We start from the raw sequence: 27,909 nt of genomic DNA on the forward strand, positions 1-27,909 counted from the left end.
TGGAGAACCACACTGCACAGGCACGACTTCACCGCACCATTTCTGGGATCAGAACCCGGCTCCTATGAGGCAGCCCCCCACGTGGCAACGCACCCAATCCCCTCCCGGTCTCCTACGGCCCCATCCTTGAGAACCTTGAAAATGCCCAGGGGCTGCACCCATCCCAGCTAGGGTGCCTTTGCCTGTGGCAGTGCCTGGTACAGCCGCCTTGGTGTCACTGCCAGCGGGGCCTCTAGGAGTCCCCAGTACCGCCCCGTGCCACACCCCATGAGTCCCCTCTCCTCCCTCCTTGGTATCATCCCTTATAGAGCCCTCCGTACTACACCCCATAGAGTGCCCCTCCCCCACTGGGCATTCATGGCCCACCATACAATTTCCATAACCAGATGCAGCCCTCAGGCCAAAAAGTTTGCCCATCCCTGACCTAGATAAAGTTCCTTCCAGCTATGAGACGTGAGGCAGGAGTCTTGTGGTGAAAAAGGTTCTATGCTGTTGTTTGGTAAAATGCAGATTGATCTGTTCCCCTTCGCTGCCAAACAATGGCCACTTGATCGGTCATTGCCAGTCAACTTTGGCACCTGGCTAGAGGCATCAGTTTGTCTTTTGTCTTTGAAAAACAGGTTTACTCCCTCTCCACACTTGTCTGGCAAACACATTTCAGTCATAATTTCAGCATATGTTCATATCTTTACATATAATGTTGCTACACACATTTCATTGTGATATTACTGACCAGTGAGTTACTAGTTTTCAAATGGTACCTCACAAGGCATATTCTGCCAGCAATGCCCTCTGGCATGTACATTGGCCAAACCGGACAGTCTCTATGTAAAAGAATAAATGGACACAAATCAGACATCAGGAATGGTAACATACAAAAGCCAGTAGAACATCTCAGTCTCCCTGAACACTCAATAACAGATTTAAAAGTAGCCACTTGAACAAAAAAACTTCAAAAACAGACTTCAAAGAGAAACTATTGAGCTATAATTCATTTGCAAACTTAACACCATCAATTTGGGCTTGAATAGGGACTGGGAGTGGCTGGCTCACTACAAAACGAATTTTCCCTCTCTTGGAATTTTCCCTCTTTCCCGCCTCATCAGTTAATTGGGAGTGGACAGCATCCACCCTGACTAAATTGGCCTTCAACATTAGTTCTCTACTTGTAAGGTAACTCCCTTCTCTTCACGTGCCAATATATATATTTATGCCTGTATCTGTAATTTTCACTCCATGCATCTGAAGAAGTGGGTTTTTTACCCACGAAAGTTTATACCCAAATAAATCCATTAGTCTTTAAGGTGCCACTGGATTCCTCATTGTTTTTGTGGATACAGACTAACACAGCTACCGCTCTGATACTTTGTACAAAGATTATTACAATGGTGTGTAAAGTGTGACTACAGAGGTACATTCAGTAATTCCAGAGGTAATTCGGTAATTCCAGAGGTGACTACAGAGGTAATTCCTGGAAAGGGTTCATGGCTGGAGATACCAAACAGAGACAGGAGTCTCCTTCCTGCCTGGACTTAAGTGCCTAAATCTCTTTGAAGGGCAGGGCTTAGGCCACACTTCCCTCCTCCGTATTTCCCATTGGTTAGTTTAGGCAGCTCCCTACTCAGCCTGCTGGCTTCTGTGGATTCCATTCTTAGGCACCTACCTCCCCCTGGGCTCCTATTTCAGGGTTGTGAATTCTTCTGGGCAATAGGGCACCTAAAAGTTAGGCATGGCAACAATGAGGTTGCTATGCCTAACTCCCTCTGTGGATCTAGCCCTTGGTGCCTAGACAACGTTGTGATATGCCCTTTAGAAATGCACTTAACAGTAATTATTATAAAATAAAGTTGCAATAGAATGAAGATGATTAACACTTGCGTTCAAATGGCTTCCCTTTGTATAGCAATCCCAGACAGAGAGGCTCCTACATCAACAAAGAGAAGGGGGAAAGTTTCCTACATAATTTCCAACTGGCTGAGCTAACAACAGGGTAAGAAGATTCAAAATGATCTTTTTGAAACTAAGGGCTTGAGTCTACATTCACTTACATGATTTTTACACTGGTATAACTGCAATGATTTCAGTTGACCCACTCCAGGCTTAAACTAGTGTGAGAGGAGAATCAGGTCTGAAAAAACAAGTTACAAACAAATTGTAGTTGAACAGGAATGAATTACATTGATGTATGCACACTGGCTGAGAGCACAGTTTGTCCTAAGAAATACATAAGCCTGTCATGAATGAGTAGGAGTAAGGTATGCTATTTTTGCTGTCCCTGAGGGAAAAAAAACATTAACACTTTTTCAGTGCAGAGCCAAGTGACTGACTAAAATCACCGCAATTTTTAAGTTTTTGGAGTCAAATGCTGGCTTCTGTACATATTTTGGGCTGTGCCCTGGGTAGATCCATGAAGGCCAGAGACAGGAAATAATGGCTCCGAACAGACCACAAACTAGCTGTAGAGCAGCTCAATGGTGGGAACTGGAGTATAGTGGATCTGATATCCCCTCCTCCAGCCTGCCTGACACACACAAATACTCTACACACTCAGGCGCAGGGATCTAACACAGAATTCTGCACTGTGCAGCACAGATGGGATGCTCCTCCTGGAATCCTGTACTTTTCCACCCATGCTGTGGAATCAGGCTGGTTCCAGTGTCATCAGGATGCTTTGTGGCCACAGGAGAGGGGGGAAGCACTTGCCCCTCAGTGGCCATGAACCCACGGAATTAGTTTTGGAAAGTCATGGAATGCATCAATTTGTTACAATTTCATTAAAAATGGATTCTGTGTGTTTAAAGAGCTAAGTAATTTAATATTTAAGAGCTCTGCACTGAGGCACTATTAATGAGCACAGTCATCATTAAACTGAAATGGTTTTTGGAAACAGTTGAAGCTCTGCCTTTCCTGCATTCAGAATATAAAATACTTGGCAGCGAGTGGGTGGGCAGATATGTACTGATGTATTTTGAATGATTCTCCAAAATAACTCCCTATTCACAGGGATGTAAATGAAGGTGGGAGTCTAAAGAAATAGTACAACTCTAGTACATTGTGTTCTGTTGTACTGATCATGTGGATGAGAAAAAGGTCTATAGATATTTGTGTGCTAAAGGCTGGATCAGTGAATAGGCCAGATAGATAACAGTTGAACTGCAAGGAGAAAATGCTTGTACACCTTGGACTAATAGCTCTATCCTGCAAAAAACAGTTATGGCTTTACAGGCTACCTAGACTCCAGAAGGCTGTGCAGCACATCAGCCTATTCAGGAGAAATGATATCCTGCTCTACAGAGCTCCCTTCCTCCCACCACAAATATTTAAAAAAAAAATACCCAAACTTTACATGTCCAGAGTAACAGAATATTTTGAGGTGTGGTGATAGTTCATGTAAATGAGCACCTCATTTTGCACAGCCCATTACCCCAATGAGAGGCCCTAAGAGGAGAGAGGGATGGATCTGGAGCAGCCTGAGGACTGTAAACAAAAACAAAACCCCCTCACTCCCATAACCCTAACATGATGGTGATAGTGTCCAGGCTCCATCTCTTGAGATGTGTAAGACCAGCATACCCCATCACTATACCAGATGGCCTCCCTCAGCTGCAAGATACTTCAGTCATAACCTCCTGTACACACCTAGCCTTCTGGTGGCAAGTAGTAGCAGGCAGTTCAAGAGAAACAGCATTTGCAGTAGATTTGTGAGAGGCAACAGGGGGAAGGAAATCTTTCATGATTCCCAAGACTAAGCTTCATAACAGATGAGTCAGCCTGATAAACTTTGTATTCAAAGTCCTATTAAATAACTATCAGATGTAATAATCACATGTAAGGCCCTTCATTTTCAGTTTTTATTCTGTTTAAAGTTTCCCAGGAATTGATCAGTATTTATTACAAAAGTTTAAAAATGAGTGAAAAATCAGTGAAAAAAAATTAACTTTACAAGTTTCTCAGTAAATATCACTCCCGTCTCCTGTTTTCATTTTTTAAAAACTTTTTAAAAAACCACGTTCTGAAACAGAATCAGATACAGTTTTTCATTTCTGACCCATTTTAGCATGAGAAGTAGTTCACTAATTTATATTTGCTTTGAAAGCTGATATCTATCTCTGCTATCTGCAAAACTGGTAATGTATACGTGGTGGGCATGGAATTGCCAACAGTATGCACACCAGCAATCAAGGCATTCCAGTACTTCTGACCCGGTTCCCTGCTCAGGAAGGAGAGATGGTGGCCCAGGTTACCGAGCCACGATCTCTCCTTTTGGAGCAGGAAGTTGGGTGTCAAGGTTCCTCCCCCACTCTGAACTCTAGGGTACAGATGTGGGGACCTGCATGAAAAACCTCCTAAGCTTATCTTTACCAGCTTAGGTCAAAACTTCCCCAAGGTACAAAATATTCCACCCGTCGTCCTTGGATTGGCCGCTACCACCAAACTAATACTGGTTACTGGGGAAGAGCTGTTTGGACGCGTCTTTCCCCCCCAAAATACTTCCCAAAACCTTGCACTCCACTTCCTGAACAAGGTTTGGTAAAAAGCCTCACCAATTTGCCTAGGTGACTTCAGACCCAGACCCTTGGATCTTAAGAACAATGAACAATCCTCCCAACACTTGCACCCCCCCTTTCCTGGGAAATGTTGGATAAAAAGCCTCACCAATTTGCATAGGTGACCACAGACCCAAACCCTTGGATCTGAGAACAATGAAAAAGCATTCAGTTTCTTACAAGAAGACTTTTAATAAAAATAGAAGTAAATAGAAATAAAGAAATCTCCCCTGTAAAATCAGATGGTAGATATCTTACAGGGTAATTAGATTAAAAAACATAGAGAACCCCTCTAGGCAAAACCTTAAGTTACAATAAAGATACACAGACAGAAATAGTTATTCTATTCAGCACAATTCTTTTCTCAGCCATTTAAAGAAATCATAATCTAACACATACCTAGCTAGATTACTTACTAAAAGTTCTAAGACTCCATTCCTGGTCTATCCCCAGTAAAGACCAGCATATAGACAGACACACAGACCCTTTGTTTCTCTCCCTCCTCCCAGCTTTCGAAAGTATCTTGTCTCCTCATTGGTCATTTTGGTCAGGTGCCAGCGAGGTTACCTTTAGCTTCTTAACCCTTTACAGGTGAGAGGAGCTTTCCCCTGGCCAGGAGGGATTTCAAAGGGGTTTACCCTTCCCTTTATATTTATGACATTGGGTCTTGGACGTTTCCACCACTTCCAAAGTTCAGGTGAAAATCAGAAAAAAATGAACAATAGCTTTTGTAAAAACTGAACATGACAGGGCCTTAATTACAGGCAGTCACTATCAGTCTGTGGCACATTTGAACTAGTCACCTTGAGATGGAAAACTAAAAATCCCCTTAATAAATCACCCAACTTTAGTTACCTCTATGCATAAAGATGATGTTTCCACCAGAGGTCAATTGAAGCTGTTATTAGATTGCAAAATCGATGAGTTATTGGGGGTAGCAAGGCGACTACTAAACTGGCTGAATGGAAGACAGCAGTATACCAGAGGGTCAAACACTTAGGTATGTTTACATGTCCAGCTGGGGGTGTGATTCCTAGACCAAGGAGACATACTCGTGCTAGCTCTCTTCAAGCCAGCGTGCTAAAAATAGAGCATAGGGATGGCAGCGCAAGTGGCAGGAGGAGCTAGCTTGTGTATGCGCACTATTGTGGCTACATTGTATTTTTAGCACATTAGCTGGATAACAGCTAGTATGAGTATGTCACTTCAAGATGGGAAGCACACCCTCCAGATCAAAGTGTAAACATAGCCCTAGTTTTCATCATTACAAAGTCATTCTCCTTCCCACAAAAGTGTTTTTTCAATACACATTAAACTGGACTTCAGATCTTCGCACATTTAATTATAATGTATCTATTTTAACATCCAATAAGGTTGTTATAGGATTTTTTAAAATTATAATTCTGCTATTCTAGTCTTATTTTATTTTTTAAAGTCCAGAAAATATTACTTTTAGTCACCATGACAACACTTCAGAAAAAGAGTTAATTCTGCTGCACTCTGAAACACTTCACATATTATTTCCTAGCAACCACACCGGTACAGAGGGGTAAAAAGACCTTTAATCTAATCTTCCCTAAAAATGATTTAGGAAAAATTACATACATATTAAAGAGAAATCCAATAAAATCATATAGGTTTAACATGTTCCAGAAGTATTTTGTTATGAGAAAACCGTAACAAAGAAAACAGGGCTAGATTTGACTGGTTGAAGTGAAGATATTGACTCCAGAGGTCTTTGGATCAGGCTTTTTCACAATGTTTCTCTAAGCCCTTCTTACAAGTTACCTCCATTGTCTCCCTCCCCACTTCTTTCACATATTGTTCTTAGCCTCTTTCTTGCAGACAGAAAAGCGAACCAGATGCTTACCACTTTCACCACAAGCAATACTGTTATATCAAATGCAATACAGTACAGTAAACCAAAAAGGCATTGTTAAAAGAAAGGTTTTTCAATTTTCTATTCAGAAACTACAAAACTGAACATGTAGATTATTTCATTTTTTAGACCTCAGAATCAATCCCAAGCTCCAGTTGACAATGCTTACCTGTTAATAAGCCTTCTACATGCTAATCTATCATTATGTGACTACTGCGATGCTTCTCCTTTCGTCTCCAACTGACAGGCAGTACAGCCAGTCATGGTTTAAGAATAAGAATATCTATTTCTGCATTCTTAGTACATAATTTTGTGACTGATGAAACTCAGCTAGTATTCCCATAGGGAGAAATAATGGTTCTTCATTTTTCAGATATGCAAGGTTCAAACTGCAGCAGAACTGCACAGCATGGCATACTACAGAGAGAACATGCAAAAAGACTGCACTCTCTGCTTGCCATGGAGCAATATTTAATCTATCAGCTGAGACCCAATCTGTACACCCTGCACTCTTCCCCTAACAGCTCCCAGAGCTGACACTTGAACTTCAAGGGACCAGGAGGAAAGGTCTTTGTTTAATTTCCCTCATAAAAATTCTAGGCTATTGGGGAGAGAAGCCACTTCTGCCTTGACAGTACCAAAAACTAAAGCCAGTCTAAAACACAGTAGATAGTGGCTGAAGTAAAATATCTATCCAGATATCTAACATAGTCCATGGCAGCTAGTCATCCCTTTTGAACCCTTCTTAGATGTTTAGGTGCTACGAGACAGAAAGTTGTGTAGGAGAAGCAGAAGAAGAAGAGAATCCCCTCCATCATTTAGATTAGTCTGAGGCTACTACTATCATGGTGACCTTTCACACTGTTCTTGTGATACTGTGAAGTAGGCGCACCAGAGAAAACGCATGCCAAAGAAATCTGTCCTGGGGATGGCAGAAACATCCACAAATGCTGCTCCTGGGCCTGGATAGTTACTGCTATCTACTTAGGTCAACAAGTTAATGTCTAGAGCAACCCAGGAGTCTGTGATCATGTAGACTATTTCTGGAAACACGGTATGTCCTTTGAGAAGAGCAGATACTACTTAAGTCTGTCTGCCAGGATGTTTTGTTTTCTTGTTAAGTGTCTGATTTGTATTTTCTTGAGATACTGTTTCATCCAGGCCATAACAGGGCTTCTAGCCACAGACTTCCCTGTCTAGTGTTGCTTCTCACAAAAAACTACAGTATTTTTTGGAATTCACCTATACCACATGAAGTCTGGCATACGAGAGCAAAATCTGTGCAGAGCCTTTCTTATTGTACTCATTTATAGAAGGTGGTTACAGATTTGAAGCCTTGGCTATTTGGTGTCCCCTACATGCTTAGAATTTTCCAGGCCAAGCCTGATAATAGAGCAGCTCTAAGAAGATTGCTATCCTATGTCCCTCAGGCTCAGGATTGTAACACTCCTTGTGTTACCATCATTTTTCAGTTTATTCCAAGAACGTTGCTGATACCTTTGCTATCCAAGGGCACACTCAAGAGGACTGTCAGGCCATTACAGACCATACTTAGTGGCGAAACCATGATTCCCATGATGTAATGCAACATGAAGAAGGAGGTTGCTTCTACAAATGGCTGTCTTGAGTGACTCAGATTTCACCTTCAAGGAGGCTTTCCCCCTGTATCTGGCCTCTCTGTGCTATGAGAACTCTAGCTGCATACAGTGAGTGGAATAGCAGCCATCAGAACAGCAGTATAATGAAAAAGAAAAGAAACTTTTCTAAGAGCTCTACTATCAATCTCTTTGTTCAAATTGTCTCAGGCAAGATGTTGCTTTATGGAGTTGAATATTTCTCTAGGTGCAAGGCAGTGCTCCACGTTAGACCCCGTTAGAATGTCTCAGAAGCAAAGAATACCATATCCATTTGGAAGGACCATGAAGGAAGAGGAAGCCTGAAGAACTGCACCTCCCCATGGGCTTGTGGACTTAACACCTCTCTCAGTGCTCAGGTTTCTCAAGGCTCTCCAAAACCCTCTCCTCCTCAGATTCATGTTTTTCATTCATTCCTTTTTCTTTGAGAACAGGAAAGGCAGACCATAGGACACTAAGAAGCTCAGTGGGAATCAACTTCCTCAGCAGAGTTAACATAGTTACTGGTCTGATAAAACAGGAGGGTATGGTCCCTGTATTTCTTTCCCTTTCTGGGCCATGTTTCAAATGAGCTGTTTTCATAAAAGTAAATCTAGGATTTTAACAAAGAATTTGAAGACTCCATCAAGAACTGCTTCTGCTGTGATTGTCATCCAGGAAACAAAGAAAAACCTGGAGTAAAGTTCACAACAAAGACAAATGGCAAGAGAAAAGAAACCCTACTGGCTCTCCTTTCTGTCAAATAGAAAAGTAGAAAACTACTGGACATCAGTAGAAAACTAATGGACGGTAGAACCTTTTAAAGTTCGATCCTTAGGCCAGCAAGGTTAGGTTTAAAATTAACTGAATTTAAAATCTGCAAAATTAATAGATTTAACCACTTGATACTTTAAAAATACGGAATTTCTAAACTAACATTTTAAGTAAATACATTGCTATAACATCTGCAATTTGTAAATGTATTTTTAACTTCTTTACAATTAAGTCCTAATTAGCAAATATAGATAAACAGTTCTTTTACAAGTATGGTTATACTCTCTCAGATATCTAATAGACATGAGTTTCTGACAAAAATAATTTTTAAACTTCTACTTTTGTTATTTTCTTCAGCTTACTTAAAGAATTGTTTTAATGAATGTTTGAACAAGAGTTTTCACTGGGCAGTTTTTTGCATTATCTTTTCTACAGAATTTTTTTAACAATATTACCATCTTTTAGTAAAAGTGTCATCTTCCTGATGAGGTGTAAAATAGAAGACCTGACCATTTCTTGTAACTGAAGCTTCCATAGCACTTTGCATAAGAATCGAATTGTTAACTCAAGGCCAACTTTTCTCTCGATCTGATATTCTTTACTTCTATGATATTTTTTATTAAAGTGTTGTGGAATGTTGCTGTACACAACCCAGAACTGTCTGCATTTGAGTGATAGGTGAAGTGATCCCTTCTTTGTCCTATGTACAGGAAGTTGGTGTCATTATTTAATATTTGTAAAATGTTTGGATATCCTCAAATGAAAGATTTGCTATAGATTTGCAAAGTATTATTACCAATATGAATATATGTCAAGCAGAAGCTTCACTTAAGCAATGAGAATTTTGAAATGTAACACTAATCTTTAAGGGAAAGAATGCATGCTTACTTAGGCCATGTCTACACTATAAACTTTGGTGACTAAAGTTACATCAGCATAAAGCCCCCACAATTGGTATATCGCTCATGCCCCTGACTGTTGTCTCCTTGTGTGGATGCTGTGTGTACTCCCTAGGAGTGCTTGTGATGGTACACAGCGTGGTGCACCAAGGGCGAGTATCCCTTTAGTGTGCAACTCATCCTCATCCAGTGCACTGTTTTCTGGCAAATTTTGGCAATGCGTGGTGAGGCAGAAACAAGTCATGCAGGATGATGGGAAGCCAGCGGTCAAGTTCCAATCGTGCAACTTTCTCCATCCCCATATACCATTCAAATCGCATTATTTTCACACCTTTTTTTAAAAAAATCCTACATGGCACTTTTCACTGTCTGCCGTCTCTGACAAAAGCATGGAGCCTACACAGCTATGTCATGTGCATTGCAAATACAGGACAAACTGTCCTCCAGTATTTGCCCAGCTGCAGGAAGAACCGCAGCAGCAGGGGACATGACAATTTTGTAGAGGACAGAAAGCTGTGGGACATAGTGAAAACCAATTCAAGACTGTTGGGGGCATTCACAGAGCTGCTTCAGATGGTGGAGCACTGCTTCTGGGCCTGAGAAATGAGCACTGACTTGTAGGATTGCATCGTAATGCATGTTTGGGATGATAAGCAGTGGCTGCAGAACTTTTGGATATGAAAGGCCACATTTCTGGATCTGTGTGCCAAGCTCGCACCAAATCGCCAGCACAGGGACACCAGAATGAGAGCTGCACTGACAGTTGAGAAGCAAGTGATCACACTGTGGAAGCTCTTAATGCTGGATTGCTACCAGACAGTAGGAAATCATTTTGGAGTTGGAAATCCAGAGTAGGGGCCATTGTCATGCAAGGGTGTAGGGCCATTAATAATCTTCTGCTGTGTAGGACTGCGATTCTGGTAACATACCAGATGTAATGGATGGATTTGAAGCAGTGGGGTCCCCAAACTGCAGATGGCCCTGTTTTGCCAACAACCCACCTTGCCAGAGAATACACCAACAGAAAGAGCTACATCTCTCTGGATATGCAAGCACTGGTGGACTACCAGGGAAGTTTCATCTATGTCAATATCGATTGATCAGAGAGGGTGCATGATGCTTGCATCTTTAAGAACACAGGACTGTTCAGAAAGCTGCAAGCAGGGACTTTCTTTTCTGACCAGCGGATCACCACTGGCAATGCTGAAATACTAACAGTGATCCTGGGGGACCCAGTCTACCTCTAGCTACCCTGGCTTATGAAGCAGTGCACCAGCCACCTCAACAGCACCAAGGAAAGATTCAACTAATGTCTCAGCAGGTGCAACATGACAGCTGAATGTGGTTTTGGGAGGTCCAAGAGACTCACTAGATTGGATCTCAGTGAGAAAAATATCCCAAAGCTTAGATTTGCCTGTTGTGTCCTGCTTATCTGTGAGGCAAAAGGGGAAAAATTGCTGCTGGGGTGGAGGTGGAACAGCTGTCTGCTGAGTTTCAACAATCAAACACAAGGGCTATTAAAAGAGCTCAACAAGGAGCTATATGGGAGAGGCAGGCCTTGAAAGAGCACTTTGACAATCAGCCACAGTAATATGGTGTGGTGGATTGTGTTCTACCTGGCTATGCAGTTTTGGGTGCTGTTAGGAATTCTGTGGTGCCTAGTATACATTTATGAACATAACACTATCTGTTAATGCACCTATTAATTTTGCAGTGCTTGCCGTACATTTATAATTATTAAACTGTGTTTGTTGCTGATTCTATGAGTTCTGACGCCCTGAACAATAACAAGTAGTGAGTGTTTTTTAATTAGTGCTAGACATTCTGCAGCATATGTTGTGAAGTAATAAAGAGAAATTATTTTCCAAAAAATAGATTTTCATTGCGTATCAAAACCAGTGCAAAAAAACAAAACCAAACTCAATGTGCAATTAAAAAGCAAATACAATTAAAACTTCCACAATAAATTAAGGGAACAGATTCTAACAAGGGGAAAGAACAGTCTTGTTCATTTCAGTTAATTTTGGCTACACATAAAGCAACAAGTCTCTCAAGGGCAGGGCATGTGAAGCTGTGGTTGTCCTCAATGTCCCCTGGGATGGAGTTGGAGGATTAGGGATGCGGCCCCTAGCGTCACATGGAAAGTTGGGGGGTGTCAGGAAGTGCTAAAATGGAGTTCTCTATTGACTGCAAAAGGAGGTGAGCCTATGATTGTTGAACCTGTAGGTCAACAAGACTCTTCAGCCATTTTTGTTTGCTGCCAGAGAAGCCCCATTATGCCCTGATGCATCTCCCTCTCTGACTCCTCGGCCTGTCTCTTGTCCGCTCTTTGCTTCTTCATCCTGTCTGAAATATTCACCCTCCAGGCCTTCTGTTCACAGTCCAATGCAATGCTGGCTTGCAGGATCTCAAAGAACCTCTTCCTGAGTCCTCTTTTTTCCCCTCCTTATCTGGCCAAAGTGCTCAGTGGGTGTGGAGGGGGAACAGCTAAAACACACCAAAGTATCCTTCCTTGTGTATATATAGTCAGAATCAGAAAGCAAAAGTTTCAGAACTCCCTTCCCTAGCTCCCCTAAAGTGTGACACATGCTTATTGACATTTCAGCTTTTGGAGAGCCTGTGCATACCGCCGCTCACAGCTCCAGCCATGGTGACAACAGCCCAGCAAGGTCATGGGTTGGAATGAGGAGGGAATTGTTGGGTTTCGTGAAACAATAAAATTTCAGCCCTTATTTCCATGTGTATCACTGTAGGGCAATGGCCCTGAGCATTGGCACTATTTTTCACAGGTGGTGGTGATTTTGGCTGATACCCTCACTCTGAGGGTAACAAAGGCACAGAGTATAGCCCATGTTGGCATCCTGAAGCCACGTGGGCCCATAGGCACCTGTTTACTGCAATGGTGCCAGCTGAAGAAATCGCAGACTGATGTGTCTTACTGCAAAGGAAGAAATAAGGCTGCCATCTCAAGAAACTTTTGGGAGAGGATTGCAGTGTATCTCCATGAAAGTTTCATTGAGATCTCTCAGGATGATTCAAGGGAGATCCCGGTGTACATAAACAAACTGCTCTGCGTGGCCCCACCTAATTGTACAGGGGAACGAAAAGCAGATGACAACAATACCTCTGTTTGTTGTACCGCTACTTCTAGTTCGAGCAAATTAATGAAAATTCATTACCTGTGTCCTGCTACACTGGGGTCATGCACCACCCATACATTTAAACATGGTAGTGAAAAATGCATTCACACACTTACCTGAGATTCCTGCCCAGGGTTGGCATAAGTACCCTGAATAACTAACAGACTTGAATGCTTGAGGGTGATGAAGACTAGAACATTTTGTTAAAAAGTAAGTGGGGAAATGTATTTTTATAACCATTGTCTCACTCATAATGAGCCACAGATTATTTGGACTTAAATCAAGTTTATGCATGACATTTTAAACAATAACAATCAGTCTTTGTTACCTTTTGTTTGAATTACTTTGAGTTGAAAACATACTGTGGGTAAACTTCTCTTTTAATGTCAGTTGTATATTGTGATGATGCAATTACATTGATCAACTTGAAAGTGTTTTATAAACAACCTGATATGCAAATGATCCACACTGAAGTGTGGCCACCTTAGGCAAGCAATGCATTAACCAGGAGCTGCAATATACAACTGTTTAGGACAGAATGTAAAGACAGAGGAAACAGCAATGGAAAGGTAGGTAGAACTACATAGTACATAGTTATCCAAACTGGAATTTGATGAAGACATCAGGGTTAACCTGCCTACTAATGCTATATATAAATGAATCTATTTTCTTTTCCTAAAGATAACAACTCAGACCACAATGGAGATGCTGCATTCCTGATAATATATTGAACCAAGAGTTATAATAGTTAAAACAATGGGCAGTTGAATATAAACAGACCATTTGCCAAAATTCTGAATATTTTTTCTTTGTTTTACCTGCATCTACCAACACAGAACTACAGTATTATGCTTTTAATTTTTTTCTGTAACCAGGTCGGAATTGAACAGTGTTTTGTATGGGTAATAATTCTGTAATATCCAACCTCACTTTAGTCACAGAATGTAAAATATGTACAAGTGTGGGATTATTTCTCTGGCATACTTTTATAGAATATAGTGACAAAAGTTAAAGGGAAATTTAAATTTGGCCCAAAATTTAAATGCTGTAAAAACAAGATTTTATAAAATCTAAAAATAACAGAAATATTCTCACTTTTTAAACATTTCAATGAAAACAGTTCTTTTCAAGTAAATGAACATTCATCTGCAGTGTCTGAATCCAAAACATTGCAGAACCAAGAACCTAAAAGTCAAACTGACTTCATTGATTTTCATTGTTTATGCTGAGAGAAATGTAAAAAACTAGCAGAACATAAGTTATGAAAAATAAATTGCATTTTTAAAATACATGTATTTGTAATAGCCAAAGGTGTTATTGGTAACATAGGTAAAGGAATGTATTTGTTTATAACATATGTTTTTTAATCAATATTGTCCCTTTAAAGAGACACCAATTTGAAACCAAGACACCTTTTTGAGCGAGAGAGTTAAAAGCAGTATGGAGAATTGTATCAGTCCCAAGTTTTGTAGATTTTACAGTCACATTTTCTTATCCTTTAAAATGCTTTTCTCCCATGTTGCTGCGTGAAACACCCATACAAACAACGGGGGACACTGACTAACTAGCTATTGCCCCAATTCTGCTCCCACTGAAGTCAATAACAAACACCCATTCATTCTAAGGGTGCAGGATCAGCCCCTCTGTGATGGAAACAATTAAACTAAATATACACAGAATGCTATGAAATGTATACAGCAAGCAAATATACCATGGGAAATTATTTTCCCTGTAATCTCTTTCACTTCTATGAAGCTTATGTGTTTCAAGTGAAAAGATTCCAGACAGAAGTGTGATTTTTTAAGTTCATGGTGTCTCTTTAATTTCTAAGTTATGTGTACTGCCACACCATTACAGTATGAGAAGGTAACTAAAATTAAACTGCACCACTATTTTGACTGTGTCCAGTCTCCAAATAAATTTGTTAGTCTCAAAGGTGCCACAAGTCCTCCTAACCTTTTGAGTGTGATGACACCATGAACTAGTAATTCCTACAGACCTTTCATGGCTATGAAGAGAAAATGCCAGGCCACTTGAATATTAGTTAATCAAAGACTATTCCTAAAAGCCAAACCAAACAAAATACAAAAGGAAAAAAACCCAAGCAAAACCACATTATATAATAAGCCTCATAACTACTACATCTAAGTTGTAACACTCCACATGCAGATTGCTGCAATGCATACCTTAACCACTGATGGCTGGAATCCAGCCACAGACTTCCAGCGAATGACTCCTACAGACTAAAGCCATCTGTTGAACCACTTCACCAACTACTACTAGCCGTACTATAGCCATGTCTGCCAAAATGTACTTACTTATGCATTCATGTCTATTTGGGTGATTTTTTTTTCTATTTGGAGTGGACTGCCTAGGTGCTGGAACTAAGGGTGCTGCCGCACCCCCTAGCTTGATGTGGTTTCCATTATACAGAGGGTTTACAGTTTGGTTCAATGGCTCTCAGCACCCTCACTATAGAAATTGTTCCAGTACCCTGGTTGAATGTTAAAACTGAGTATTAGTCCTAGTAAAATAAGTCAGCCGAGGGATGGGGGAAACATGCCTTTAGAATGAGAATCCTCGCTGTGACTCTGCCTGGCTTTATTAAATCTCGCCCCGCGCCCTACACACCCACCCACCGGTATGCAGCCAGAAGCTTTTGGAGGGATCGCAAGGCTGACATACACCCATCGCCCTCTGGAAAGCTACTGCCCGCACAGGCGGCCCACGTGCATCCGGGGCGCGTGCCGCTTCTCCCCGCTGCGCTCCATGTGCCGAGAAAACCGAGCTCCCGGGGTCCCCAGCCCGCGCCCGCCTTCGGCCAGCGCCTCTGCGCCGACTCGGTGCCCGGCCGGAGGGGTTGGGATCCTCTGCTGCTGGCGCGAGGCCGTGGCCACCAAGGCAACGGCGCCCGGCGGCTGCACCCTCCCGGGCGCATCTCTCCGCAGCGCCGGGCGGCGCTTCCTCGGCTCGCCGGAGCGGGGCAGCTCTACCAGCCAAGCCCCGGCGCGGCCGGCCGCCCCCTGCGGGCCAAGGGGAGGAGGGGGCAGACCCCACCCGGCCCCCGGCCAGCGAGCGCGCCGCACCCGGCACCTGGGCCCGCCCCCCGCCTTTACCTTGACACTGGCGTGGCTGGTCTGGGTCTCCGCCTCGGTGCTGCTGCAGCAGCGGCGCGCCCCAGCCCGGCCGGCGGCCGCGGGGGTGGCGGGCTCCCTGCGCTGCTGGCGGCGCGGGCCGGGGCCGGGGCCGGGGCCGGGCGGCGGCGGGCGGCTCTGGTAGGCGAGCACCGAGGGGATGGAGTCGGCCGCGTCGGTCCTGACGAAGAGGCCGTGCAGGGTGGCGGCGGTGCCCTGCGAGAGGGCGGCGGTCTGGTGGGGGGAGGTGGACTCGTCCGAGTCCCGGCAGTAGATCACGCCGCTCTGCGAGACGTGGATGCTGGGCGCGCAGCCCATCCCGCTCCCCCCGCCGGCCGCCCGGCCGGCCCCGAGCCACCAGCGCGGCGCGCTCCGCACCCAGCCCAGCCGCAGCCCGCTCGGCCCCGGGCGGCTAGGGGGCCGCCGCCGCCGCCGCCCCTGTGCCGCTGTGCCTCGGGCACCGCCCGCCGCCGAGCCGCCGCTCGCTGCCTGTGGCGCTCGCCGTGCCGCTCCCTCCCATTTATCTCCTCGCTCGCCCGCCGCTGCCTCCCCGGCCCCCTCCTGCGGGGCTCGCGGCGGCCCCTCTTCTCCGCACAGCCACAGGGGAGCGAGGCGGCCGCTCCCCCCGGCGGGGCATCTCGCCCCCCCCCGCCCAGCTGTTCGCCGCTCCCAGGAGCCCGCCGGCCGCCGCTCCCGCGCCGCGAGCCTGGGGTCACTTGTGGCGGCGGCCGGAGGTGCCTGTCTAGCTCCCCGGCGCGCCCCTCCCGCCCCGTTAATCGAAACCGGGCTCTGATTCAATCCGGTGTCTCCCAATTTCCCCCATGCACCGGCCCAGAGCCTGCATCCACGGGTCAGGCTACCTCTTCATCTGCAGATTAGCACCCAGTGCACCACAATACAGAAAGCCCGGCTTTGCGGCGTCTCTTGCTCAGCTTTCTTGTGCTCTTTGATTTCAGTTTCACCTTCCAACCCCCCACCCCAGATCCCCCTGGAGTCTCTTCCTAACCCTTTCTCTGCAGCTGTGACAGCCCCCTTGCCCCTGGGCTCTGCTCCCCAGCCCGCACTACCGAGAGGACTTTAATGAGCCCAAATGCTCGGTGCTTCTCTTGAACTCCTGCTCCCTGCTGCTGCCCAGCCACTGCATCCTGGTGGTGATGCAAAACAAGAAGGCGTTGTCTCCTTGGCAGATCTCCCTCCCCACTTTTTGTATTCTTTCTTTCCCCACCTCCACTCTTACTACACCTGCTGCTACTGGTGCCCTTGGCAGCATTAGTGCGCTGGGACTGTCCTCAGAGCAGCTGCAAATAAGATAGTAGGGAGCGGGAATGTACGTTAGACCTGTCTGTCCCTCTTCAGCATCAATTTATTAACCCTGTTTGTATAGTTTCGCTGGACTAGATAACAGGCAAAAAGCACCTCAGTCAGGACAGAGAGCAATTTGTTTGCTAGGACTGTTATGTATATAAACCTTTTCACCCCTCTGTAGCAGATTTGTTCTAAAATGGACCAAGGGAAAGTCCTATTTTAGAGAATCAGATTTTGTAGTACTGGTCAGAATATTCATAATAAGATTAAAGTAGTTTGCAAGGTTCAAAATGGACCTATTTCTCATTAAAAATATTATTCAAATCATTTTGGTAAGCAAAAAAAAAATCCCATAATGATTTCATTAACATTTTAGTACAAATTTCAATCATAAAAGGCATAAACATGAAGAATGTAGAAAAACTCAACAGGTTTTTGGTGTTTTTTTTTTTTGGCAAATAAGTTTTAAAAAAGCAAAACAAAAACAAAGGCTATTTTTCTGTTTTAAAAAAACCTGAATTCCAAACATTTTAATGAACTGATATCTTGGCCTGTGCATCTGCCACCTCCTCTGGCATCCATGCTATAATAACCAAAATAAGGCCCTAATCCTGGGAAGGATTTGTAGAAATGATTAATCTTATGCACTGTGAGTAATTTCCTTAATCTCAAGTAAGGTCAATGACCTGTGTAAATCTTTGTAGGACTGAGGTTTAAATCACTTGATTTCGAATGGTGAGTTTATAGAATTTATGAGTGTCACCCTAGTGGTTTTCTTACTGCCTAATAAAGCTTTAATCTGCCGCTAATCAAAAATTGACAAAACTTCTCAAGACCTTTTCATTCACACATAAGGTCAGAAGGGACTAATGTGATCACCTAATCTGACCTCCCAATGTAATAAAATCCATAAAATTTCCCCAAAATAATTTCTGTTAGAACTAGAGCAAATCTTTTGGGTGAAAAAAACACATATCTAATCTTGATTTTAAAATTGCCAGTGATGGAGAATACACTATAACCCTTGGTAAATTTTGTCAATGTAATTACCCACACTGTTAAAAATGTATGCCTCATTTCCAGTCTGAATTTGTCTAGCTTCAACTTCCAGCCGTAGGAGGTGTGTATAAGAGGCTGGGGGAGGCTAAGCTTCCCAAAAAAAGGCTGGCCATGCAGGATGGCAAATACTGTGGATGCAGCGCAGGTCACCTCCTTTTGGAGGCGCTCCGGCCAGCCACCTTTGGAGTGCCGGAAACATCCTAGAAGTGGGGGGAGCCACCAGTGCCTGAACCATGGCCCCACCCACACTCTGCCCCAAGACCTCACCCCCACTCAGTCTCTTCCCCCGAGGCTCCACTCTTGCTCTGCCTCTTCTCCCAAGGCCTCCTCCCACCTACTGCTTGCTCCTCTTTCCCAGAAAGCAGTGAGGGGCAGGTAGGCCGGGCCTTGGGGAAAGAGGCAGAGAGGAGCGAGCAGCAGGCGGGGGGAGGCCTAGGGGGAAACAGCGAAGAGGAGTGGGCAGAGTGGGGGTGGGGTTTTAGGGGAAGAGGCAAAGTGGGGGTCAAGCCTTGGGGCAGGCCCATGGTCCAGGCACTAGTGGCCCCCCACACTTCTAGGGAGCTTCCGGCACTCACATGTAAGCCTCCCCAGATGGAAGACTCACGAGCTGCCTATACGTTCAGCCATTGGATCTTGTTATATCTTTGTCTGCTAGATTGAAGAGACAATTATCAAATTTCTGTTCTCTGTGTAGGTGTGTACTTACAGCTTGAGATCAAATCACCCCTTAACCTACTCTTTGTTAAGCTAAATAGTTTGAGCTCCTGGAGTCTCTCATTATAAGACATGTTTTCCAATCCTATAAGCGTTCTTGTGACTCTTTTCTTAACCCTCTCTAATTTATCAATATCTTTTGAATATTGGACACAGTATTCCAGCACTGGTTGCAGTTGTACGAAATACAGAGGTGATATAATCTCTCCACTTCTACTTGAGAGTCCTCTGTTTAATTCTCCTTAGAATGATAGCTAAAGTTTGAACATACTGTTTCCACAAATCTGACTTCTTTTCAACTGTTGTTATAATTCTAGAAACAGGGAAGTATTATTAATGCAAGAATTATGGTACAGTATGCTAGAGACAACTGGTTTGATTGTACTGAAAAAGCCCCTTTTTATTTCATTTCTTAAATACTGTAGAATGTAATATAAATAAGGTGTGTACATGGATAGTCTTGGAGACTGAATTCTGCTGTTTATTCACAACCAGATAAAGCATATGTGAGCAGTAGCAGTGGGAGCTTCCCAACAAGATGCTTTCACCTAAAGGGTTGATCTGTATGCAGATTCACTCAGTCTTAGGCCTCTGTTGCTGCTGAGACTGCCAACATGTGAGGATGATTGTGGCAATGAAGACTCTTGTTCACTAAGAATGGGACTGAGACCATCAACTGATTTCACAAAGGCCACTAAAACTGCTGTTAGACCATTTCTGGTTACTATTGACCTATGTTGGATTTGGCAATCAAATCCATTACAAAGTATTGATTTTTCAATAGACCTACATAAACAAACTCCACAAACTGAGTCTTAGCTCATATGCTATGTATGCTGCATGTCTGGTTTTTGCACTGTGCCACCATATTCTGATGCTTCACTCTTGGAAAAGGCATGAAGACAAACTAGACTGTGGAACTAATGAAGTGAACCACACTTCACTATCAAAGCATATTGCTTTTGTTGCTTCCTATCCTCACTTTTGTGATGGTATGGAGATTGAAAGTGTAACATGGATAGCCCCCGGTGGTCGGCGGGCGGGATTGAATCTGGGATCTCTGGAGCTAAATGTATGAGCCTCTACTGCAGGGGTAGGCAAACTTTTTGGCCCGAGGGCCACATCTGGGTATGGAAATTGTATGGCAGGCCATGAATGCTCACAAAATTGGGGGTGGGGTGTTCAGGAAGGGGTGAGGGCTCTGTCTGGGGGTGCAGGCTCTGGGGTGGACCAGAAATGAGGAGTTCAGCATGCGTGAGAGGGCTCCAGGCTGGGGCAGGGGGTTGGGGTGTAAGGGGGAGAGGGCTCCGGCCGGGGGTGCAGGCTCTGGGATGGGCCTGGGGATGAGGGGTTTGGGGTGCAGGAGGGTGCTCCAGGCTGGGACCGAGGGGTTTGGAGGGCAGGAGGGGGATCAGGGCTGGGGCAAGGGATTGGGGGGTGTGGGGAGGTCAGGAGTGCAGGCTCTGGGGGTGCTTACCTCAAGCAGCTCCTGGAAGCAGCAGCAGGTCCTACCTCCAGCTCCTACGTAGAGGCATGGCCAGGTGGCTCTGCACTCTGCCCTGTCCATAGGTGTAGCCCCTGCAGCTCCCATAGGCCGTGGTTCACAGCCAATGGGAGCTGGGGGGGGTGGCACTCAGGGCAGGGGCAGCATTTGGAGCCCCCTGGCTGCCCCAACATGTAGGAGCCAGAGGGGGGACATGCCGCTGCTTCCAGAAGCTGCATGGAGCAGCCATGGCATGTGTGGAGCAGGGCAAGCCCCCAACCCCACTCCCCAGCTGGAGTGCGGCAAGCCCCAGACCCTGCTCCCTGGCGGGAGCTCGAGAGCCGGATTAAAACGTCTGATGGGTGGGACACAGCCCATAGTTTGCTCTGAGCTAAAAGCCACATGGCTCTTAGCTAAGGCCGTAGCAGACTCGTTAATCTCTAAGTGGTCTCGGTGCCACTGGCTGGGACAGAACATCACACCCAGGAGGTGAGTGGGTTACACAAGCTCTTCTGGGCAGACACCTTCCCTTCATACCTGCCTATACAAAATTAATTACAATATACAATTAATATATTACACTGAATAATAATAATGTTCATAGGACATTTAAAATGACAACATTTTATTTGTTCCTTAGAACTACATTTCTTTTAAACCTATTTTGACTTTAGTTTCATCTCTGATAAACAGTGTGGCTACATTTTCTGATGGGGAGAGTTGGGAGTTTTAGTGACTTGCCCAAGCTTACACTGTGGCAAAGCCAGGAATAGAGCCCAAATGGCCTGACTCAGAGTCGTATGCTTTAGCCACAAGATCATCATTCCCCTTCAGCAAGCTATATTCAGAATGAGATTAGCTACGAAAGCTTTTTGATGGCTATTATGTCTTGGATTTAATCCTATTACATAATAATGTAATTGTCTCATATATTCAACAAAGATTTTACAGTATTTAGAATTTTAATATAATTTTAATATATGCTTTGCAAGTAAACATAGTATTTTGAATCTTCAGACAGTTTGATTAAAATATGTCACATCAAACCTGGGTTTATGTTGTTCAGCTGTTCACAGTCAGCTTTTATAAATCAGCATAAATTATTACATCTTTATTTCACCAGTCAATCCATATCGAGGTTTCCTCAACATTCTGAAGTAGACATAGGGCCCAGCCCTGCTACAATCAAAGTCCATCAGAGAGTTTGCCATTGAAGTTAGTGAAAGAAGGAACTCACCTTTATTTTGAATCTGCTTCTGCAATTTTCTTACATGAGTATCCCTTACCTGTATGATTACTCCCAATTCATGTCACAGGATATTTCATAGGAGACAAAGTTGCAGGACCGACCCTTTTCCAAGGTGTGATTCTGAGGATGCTATTGATTTCTGCCTAATGAGGAAGTTTCATAGATATCATAGACTCCAAGGCCTGAAGTGATCATCTAATCACACCTCCTGTATAGCACAGGCCATTTAACTTCTCCCAAAAATACCGAGAGCAGGTCCTTTATAAAACTGTCCAAACTTGATTTTAAAATTGTCAGTGATGGAGAATCCACCACCAGACTTGGTAAATTATTGTAATGGCTAATTATGCTCACTGTTAAAAATGTATACCTTTTTCCAGTCTGATTGTGTCTAGCTTCAATTTCCAGCCATTGGGTCATATTACACCTTTCTGTGCTAGACTGAGGAGTCCATTATTAAATATTTGTTCCCCATGTAGATACTTATAAACTGTGTCACTCCTTAACCTTCTCTTTGTTGAGCTATTTGAGTTTAAAGGACTGAAAAGCATGGCTCATGATAATCATTCTACTGGCTCTTCTTTGACCCTCTCCAATTTATCAACACCCTTCTTGAATTGTGATTAATTTTCCATTTCCTTTATAATAAGGAGGATCTTGCCTTTTCAAAATGCCCACCCAACATATGATTTTTAAATGCAGAGAATACTAACTTGAAAAAATGGAAATGATTCATATTAAATTAAATTCTGGGATGTTTCTTGGTGTAGGGTCTGAGGTTGAGAGGTAGTGGAGCATTTAAGACAGGCTTGACAAGAGCGTAGGCTACAGGATGGGGAATGGAAGAAGATATCAGCTGAGATGTAGTAGGCAGAAGAGGAGTAGTGCAGGTCCTTGAAGGTAAGTCTTGAATTTGATGCAGAGAGTGAGAAGGCGGCAATTATTTAGTCAGAACAGCAAGAGAGACGGATGAGTCTGGCAGCAACATAGACTGGAGGAGCAGAGCAAAATGAGATGCCAGGTAGCCAGAGAGGAGTAGCGGACATGAGAAATGACCTAGGCATGGACAAAGGTTTTAGCAGTGGGGGGGTGGGGTGTGGGTGAAGAGTTAAGGATGGATTTTAGAGATGCTCTAGAGGAAGAAGAGATAGGATATAGCAAGAGTTTGGATGCGAGGAGACAGAGAGAGAAGAGAAGACAAAACTGAGGTGGCAAACTAGTAGTAATTGGAATGTGTGAATTCAGCCAGGGATATACAGGAGAGCAGGGAACCAAAGACAGAACTTGCTAAATGTAGTCAGCCAAACTTTGACCTCACTTATACACACTTTGTGCACCTCCAGAATTTGACCCATTATATTCCACCTTTGGAAAACACATGCAGTGAGCATAAAAGGGCTGTTTTGTTTTATTTGCTTTTCCACTAAAAAGAAGCTTTCATTGATAAAGGCTTTTAGGGTAAGTGCTATGAAACTGTACACCCTCTAACAAACTTTGCACTTACAAGAAACTGCTTTCCTGTGCATTTCAGTGAGATGAACTTAAGTACATGAATAGCTCTGGAAGAGAACTCTGAAACGTGGAAGGGTCTATTCTTCTCTCAGTGCAAAGCAATGGGAATACATCTTTCTGTTAATATTAAAGGGAATTAAACCTGTAAATCCCCGCACAATGAGAAGAGAATATACTCCTCCAAACTTCAGATCGCTTCCAAAGCCAGTCATAGACTTCACTTTGCCCTCAATATTAAGAGTTTATGGTATTGGTAGTTTGGTAAATTTCAAAGTTTATATTAGTATTATTGGAAGTTTCATCTGTAAATTCCAGCTCATCACAGTGAGACAATAGATTACTGGTCACATTTTACAGGGATGTAAAAATCTGGTCTCTGACAAATTTCTTCTGAAGACAATTACCTCTATTTATGTTGATTTGCCATAAAACCAGTTTAAAATTTATAAATAATCCTGAGTAGGAAAAAGTTCCTTAGACTAGTGTGGGAGCTCCCATACAGCTTGGCGAGTCCTCAGCCCCATTCATATCAAACCAGGGAGATTTAAAAACTACAGTGCAAACTAATGTGATGCATATCTAGACTAAAGCAAAATACATACTTAAATTAGTCTGGATAATTTAAATTAAATTAAGTGCTATGGTTTTTAATCTTCCATATATCAATTTTGAAATAGTAGCCATGATAAATAGAATACCACAAGAAGCCTTTTATGTGTGGTTTTGTTTTTGTAATCTCTGAAATGATAATTTATCAAGCATTAATTTCATGCTCTTACTCACAAACACAATGCAAAGGAAATTGCATTCACCTTGCTTCTCCTTTCCAAATATTGAAACACAGGGTTGTTTTTTCAATCTTTACCTCAGGAAGACTAGACCATACTTTGCACTCCATGAGTCAGACTGTGCTCCTGTTTATATCAATGTAAACTTGGAGGAACTTCATTCAGGTCAGTGAACTCCCTCTATTTAACTGAAATCAGAATCCAGACCTATATCTTTATGCTGCCCAGGGTCACTTTCACCTTGTCACTGCAAAAATGGTAAGTTGCCACAATAAACAAACATAGTTTAGGGGCCTGATCCTCTAGTTCTAACTCAGGATAATCTCCCAGTGGGAACACTTGCATAGTAAGGTGCTACTGCCACTGTGACTCAGGTTGAGTGGTACTTACTTTGGTGTCTAGTCCCATTAAACACAGTGAGTCTGTTTGCTTTACCTGGGGAAATACGACTCAATATTGCTAAGGGTGGCAGAACTGGACAGATTTTGGGTGGCCCTGATGTGGGTGTGTAGTGAAGTGGAGGCTGGAAGGAGTTTCCACCTTTCCTCCCTGCCCTTGAATAAGGGCAAGGAAGAAGTGCAGCCCCTGCATTTACAGGAGAGCAGCTACTTCTCCTTCGCCAGTCTCCTGTGGGGAAAAGAAGGATGGTCATTTCTTCATAACAAACGTATCATTTGTTTGTTTCACTTTGTAACATTATTGTTTCCTATTGATTAATTGTTAAATCAACATGTTCTTTCTATTTGCGCAGTAAATACTGCCTAGGTGGTTACCACATTTGAAAGAAACTTTTGGCTCCAAATATCTAAGTTGATTTTTGCCAGCAATCTGCACCTTATTAGGTTAAGCAAGGTCGAATAGGGGTTGCAGTGTAAATTACATGGGGCTTGCAAGTCTGCTTGCGTGCTGTGTTTCTGAGAAATACTTGGGACTCCCAGGACAGGGCAGCAGAGTCAGAGCAAATGAGAGTGTAAAAGTCTCCCCCAGTGACTGCCCAGTGGGAAGCAGGGGATAGAAGCTGGGAATGGAATTCTCTCATTGGCTGGATGCACGCACTTCATGAAATGTTTGTCTAAAGACTTTGAAGGACATACCCTTTGTAACCTTAAAACTTTGTGAAGGAAGATATGGAATTTTATGGAAGAATCACCTACATCAGTGGTTCTCAACAGGGTTCTGGGGCCCACTGGGGGGCCGTGAACAGGTTTTAAGGGGGTTCACCAAGCAGGGCCACCATTAAACTTGCTGGGGCTCCAAGCCCTGCCATCTGGGGCTGAAGCCGAAAAGTGAGCAACTTAGCTTCCAGGGCCCACTGTGGCATGGGGCCCCAGGCAATTGCCCTGCTTGCTACCCCCTAACGCCAGCCCTGACTTTTATATACAGAAAAACAGTTGTTGTAGCACAGGTGGACCATAGAGTTTTTAGAGCATGTGGGGAGAGGGGGACCTCAGAAAGAAAAAGGTTGAGAACCTCTGACCTACATGACAACAAGATTTAGGCAGAAATTTTGTGGAAAATCCCAAAACCAAAGCTCAGAGTGAGACAAGGGTAAAAGCTGGATATACTTGGATACTGCCTGATCTCTTCCCCTCGCCCCCCAAGTTCCCAATCAAATAGAGAACAAGTCTAACTGCTGGGACTGTACCAAAAATATCTGGATCTTGATTCATCCTAGATTATGAGTGTCCCAAAACCAGCCTCTGGACCCAGCCAAACTTTGGCCCTGATTCCCCTTGTTCTGATACCTAAATAGAGAACAAATCTAGTTGCTCCAACTGCACCAAAAAAAACCTGGACCCAGATACACCCTAATGCATAAAACCCAGGATCTAGTAGGTGGATCCTCCTATTTGAATCCCTCCAATTCTTGGCCTTCAACCCCTCCGATATCCCTGCCTGAATGGAGAACAAGTGTAGCCGCTTCCACTGCACCAAATCATTCCAATTCTCTCTCCCCCACAACAGACCTAGACACATGGCAGAGCATGAACACGGCAAAATTCTGACTCTGGCACCTGGAGCCTGGTGGATCCATCTACATTTTGGCCCTCAAATTCCCTGGCAGGAATGGAGAACACGTGTAGCCACTGCTCCTGCACCAAAGCAGGCTGGGTGCTAGCGCATCCTGCGTGTGGACATGCCTTGTGTTAAGTCTAAAGGGACCCGATTCACCCACACAGGAGCGGAGCTGCACTTCTTTTCCAGCGTCTCTGTTTTGCTTATCAACTCCCTAGTAGCTCGCCTGCCCCACACAGCCCTGTTACCTTCTCCTTTGGTCCGTTCAGCAGCGCTTCCGTGCAGCTGATCCCATTCATTGTGAAGGGATTCCCGTGGCCGAGCGCCGAGAAGGGCTCCCAGGCTGAAGGAATCTGTTAAATTCAGAGTGAAGTGGGCCGCTCTGTGTCCTCTAACATGGGGTCAATCTGGGAGCTGGTCCGGGGCAGCCAGCGGACGTCCCGTCGGCTGATCCCAGGTGAGGAAGGACTAAAGAAGTCTCCAAGTTCAGCTTTCACTCTCTCCCTGCCTCCGGCTCCCCCATAGGACGGCTGGCTCCCAGCGCCCCTCCTGTTCTTGCTGGACCTATGGCGGCTCCTTCATCCAATCTCTGGTTTCCTCCCCCTCCCGCAGCACGCACTTCTCTCTGCCCTACAACAGGTGCGGCGGCACCGCTGGGCACTGCGCAGCCAATAACGCCCCGCAGAGCCACACGCAATAAGACCCTGCCGCGCTCAGACAGGCGTTCCAGAGAATAAGGCACCCGCAGAATAACAGGGGCAGGGATGGGCTTAGTCCCCGTGCTTTAAAAGGACAGGAGAGGGACTTCCTGACACCCCCACTCCATTCAAAAGAAAGCTGCTGAGAGAATCGTCCCGGCCTTTCACTCTGACAACGTCTCACGCCTCCTTCTTCAGCGCCTTCCACTCCTTCTCCGTCTGCCTCTTGCATCAAATTCAAGCTTCTTGTACTCACCTCAAAGCTCTTCACCCTTGTGCCATCCTCTCCTCCACTCCTCCCCCACCCTTTGCTCAATTTAGAGTAGCCCCTGAGTAGAAAAACATATTATAGAGAAAATAACGTAAAGAAAAGGGCTTACAGATGCCAACGGTGCTAGTAAAACAAATACGTGCTCTGTAGCAGGTCTTGTTACAACCCATTACAAGTGGGAGTCTTTTGAAAATGATAAACACACTTGCACACGCAAATATACTTTGATATATATCTAAAATAACCCATAGTAATTGTAGTGATGCACTGAAAGGAGTTGTCAGGACCTGTATGTTAAAATTCCATCATCAAGATGAAGGAAGTGATTTTCCTGTGTCTGATGGCCAGCATTCTACTCCCTGGGTAAATCATGACTGCCAGAGATGACTTTGATCCTCAGGGATCATAGAAATACTCCCAGGAGCAAATCAGAAATATGCCAGTTTGCAACAAGTGTCAGATATTTTAAATAACATTTCCAGAGGATGATTCCATTGGAGTTCACTGAAATCGCTCTTTCTCTCACTCATATTTTAAGTGCACCTCTTCCAAATGTTATTTTTTCTGAAAATAGGCTTGGAAAATGTATTGGAAGTATAGCATAGTATTCAAATTGATTTAATAACTGGTTTAGAACTCTCACAATACATGTATTTATCATTTATTATTATTATTACTATTATTAGTTTTATGTAGCAATGAGGGACTCCAAATAGGGATCAGGGCTAAGCATTGTACAAACATAGAAAAAAGACAGTCCCTGCCCTGAAGAGCCTATGATCTGAGTACAGGATTAGACACAGCAGGTGGACACAACAAAGGCAAATT

The 27,909-nt window shown here is 44.0% G+C and overlaps 1 protein-coding gene across 9 annotated transcripts in view; it reads right to left on the reverse strand.

Annotated features, from left to right (window-relative positions):
• PDE8B (phosphodiesterase 8B) overlaps positions 1-26,737 on the reverse strand; it is a 164,782-nt gene extending 138,045 nt beyond the window's left edge. For 4 of the 9 annotated variants that reach the window (XM_073344170.2, XM_073344169.2, XM_073344172.2 and 1 more), the window contains exon 1: positions 15,969-16,359. In XM_073344170.2, coding sequence (XP_073200271.1) covers positions 15,969-16,304 — 336 coding nt within the window. In that variant the 5' untranslated portion in view covers positions 16,305-16,359. Of the gene's footprint in view, positions 1-6,595; positions 6,616-15,968; positions 16,360-16,846; positions 16,868-21,833; positions 21,940-26,360 lie in introns of those variants that run through there. The other 5 variants (XM_073344174.2, XM_073344173.2, XM_073344175.2 and 2 more) reach the window with 4 other exon arrangements.
• Between the last annotated feature and the right edge of the window lie 1,172 nt (positions 26,738-27,909).

This window comes from Lepidochelys kempii, chromosome 5, assembly GCF_965140285.1.
Source record: "Lepidochelys kempii isolate rLepKem1 chromosome 5, rLepKem1.hap1, whole genome shotgun sequence".
NCBI lineage: Eukaryota > Metazoa > Chordata > Testudines > Cheloniidae > Lepidochelys > Lepidochelys kempii.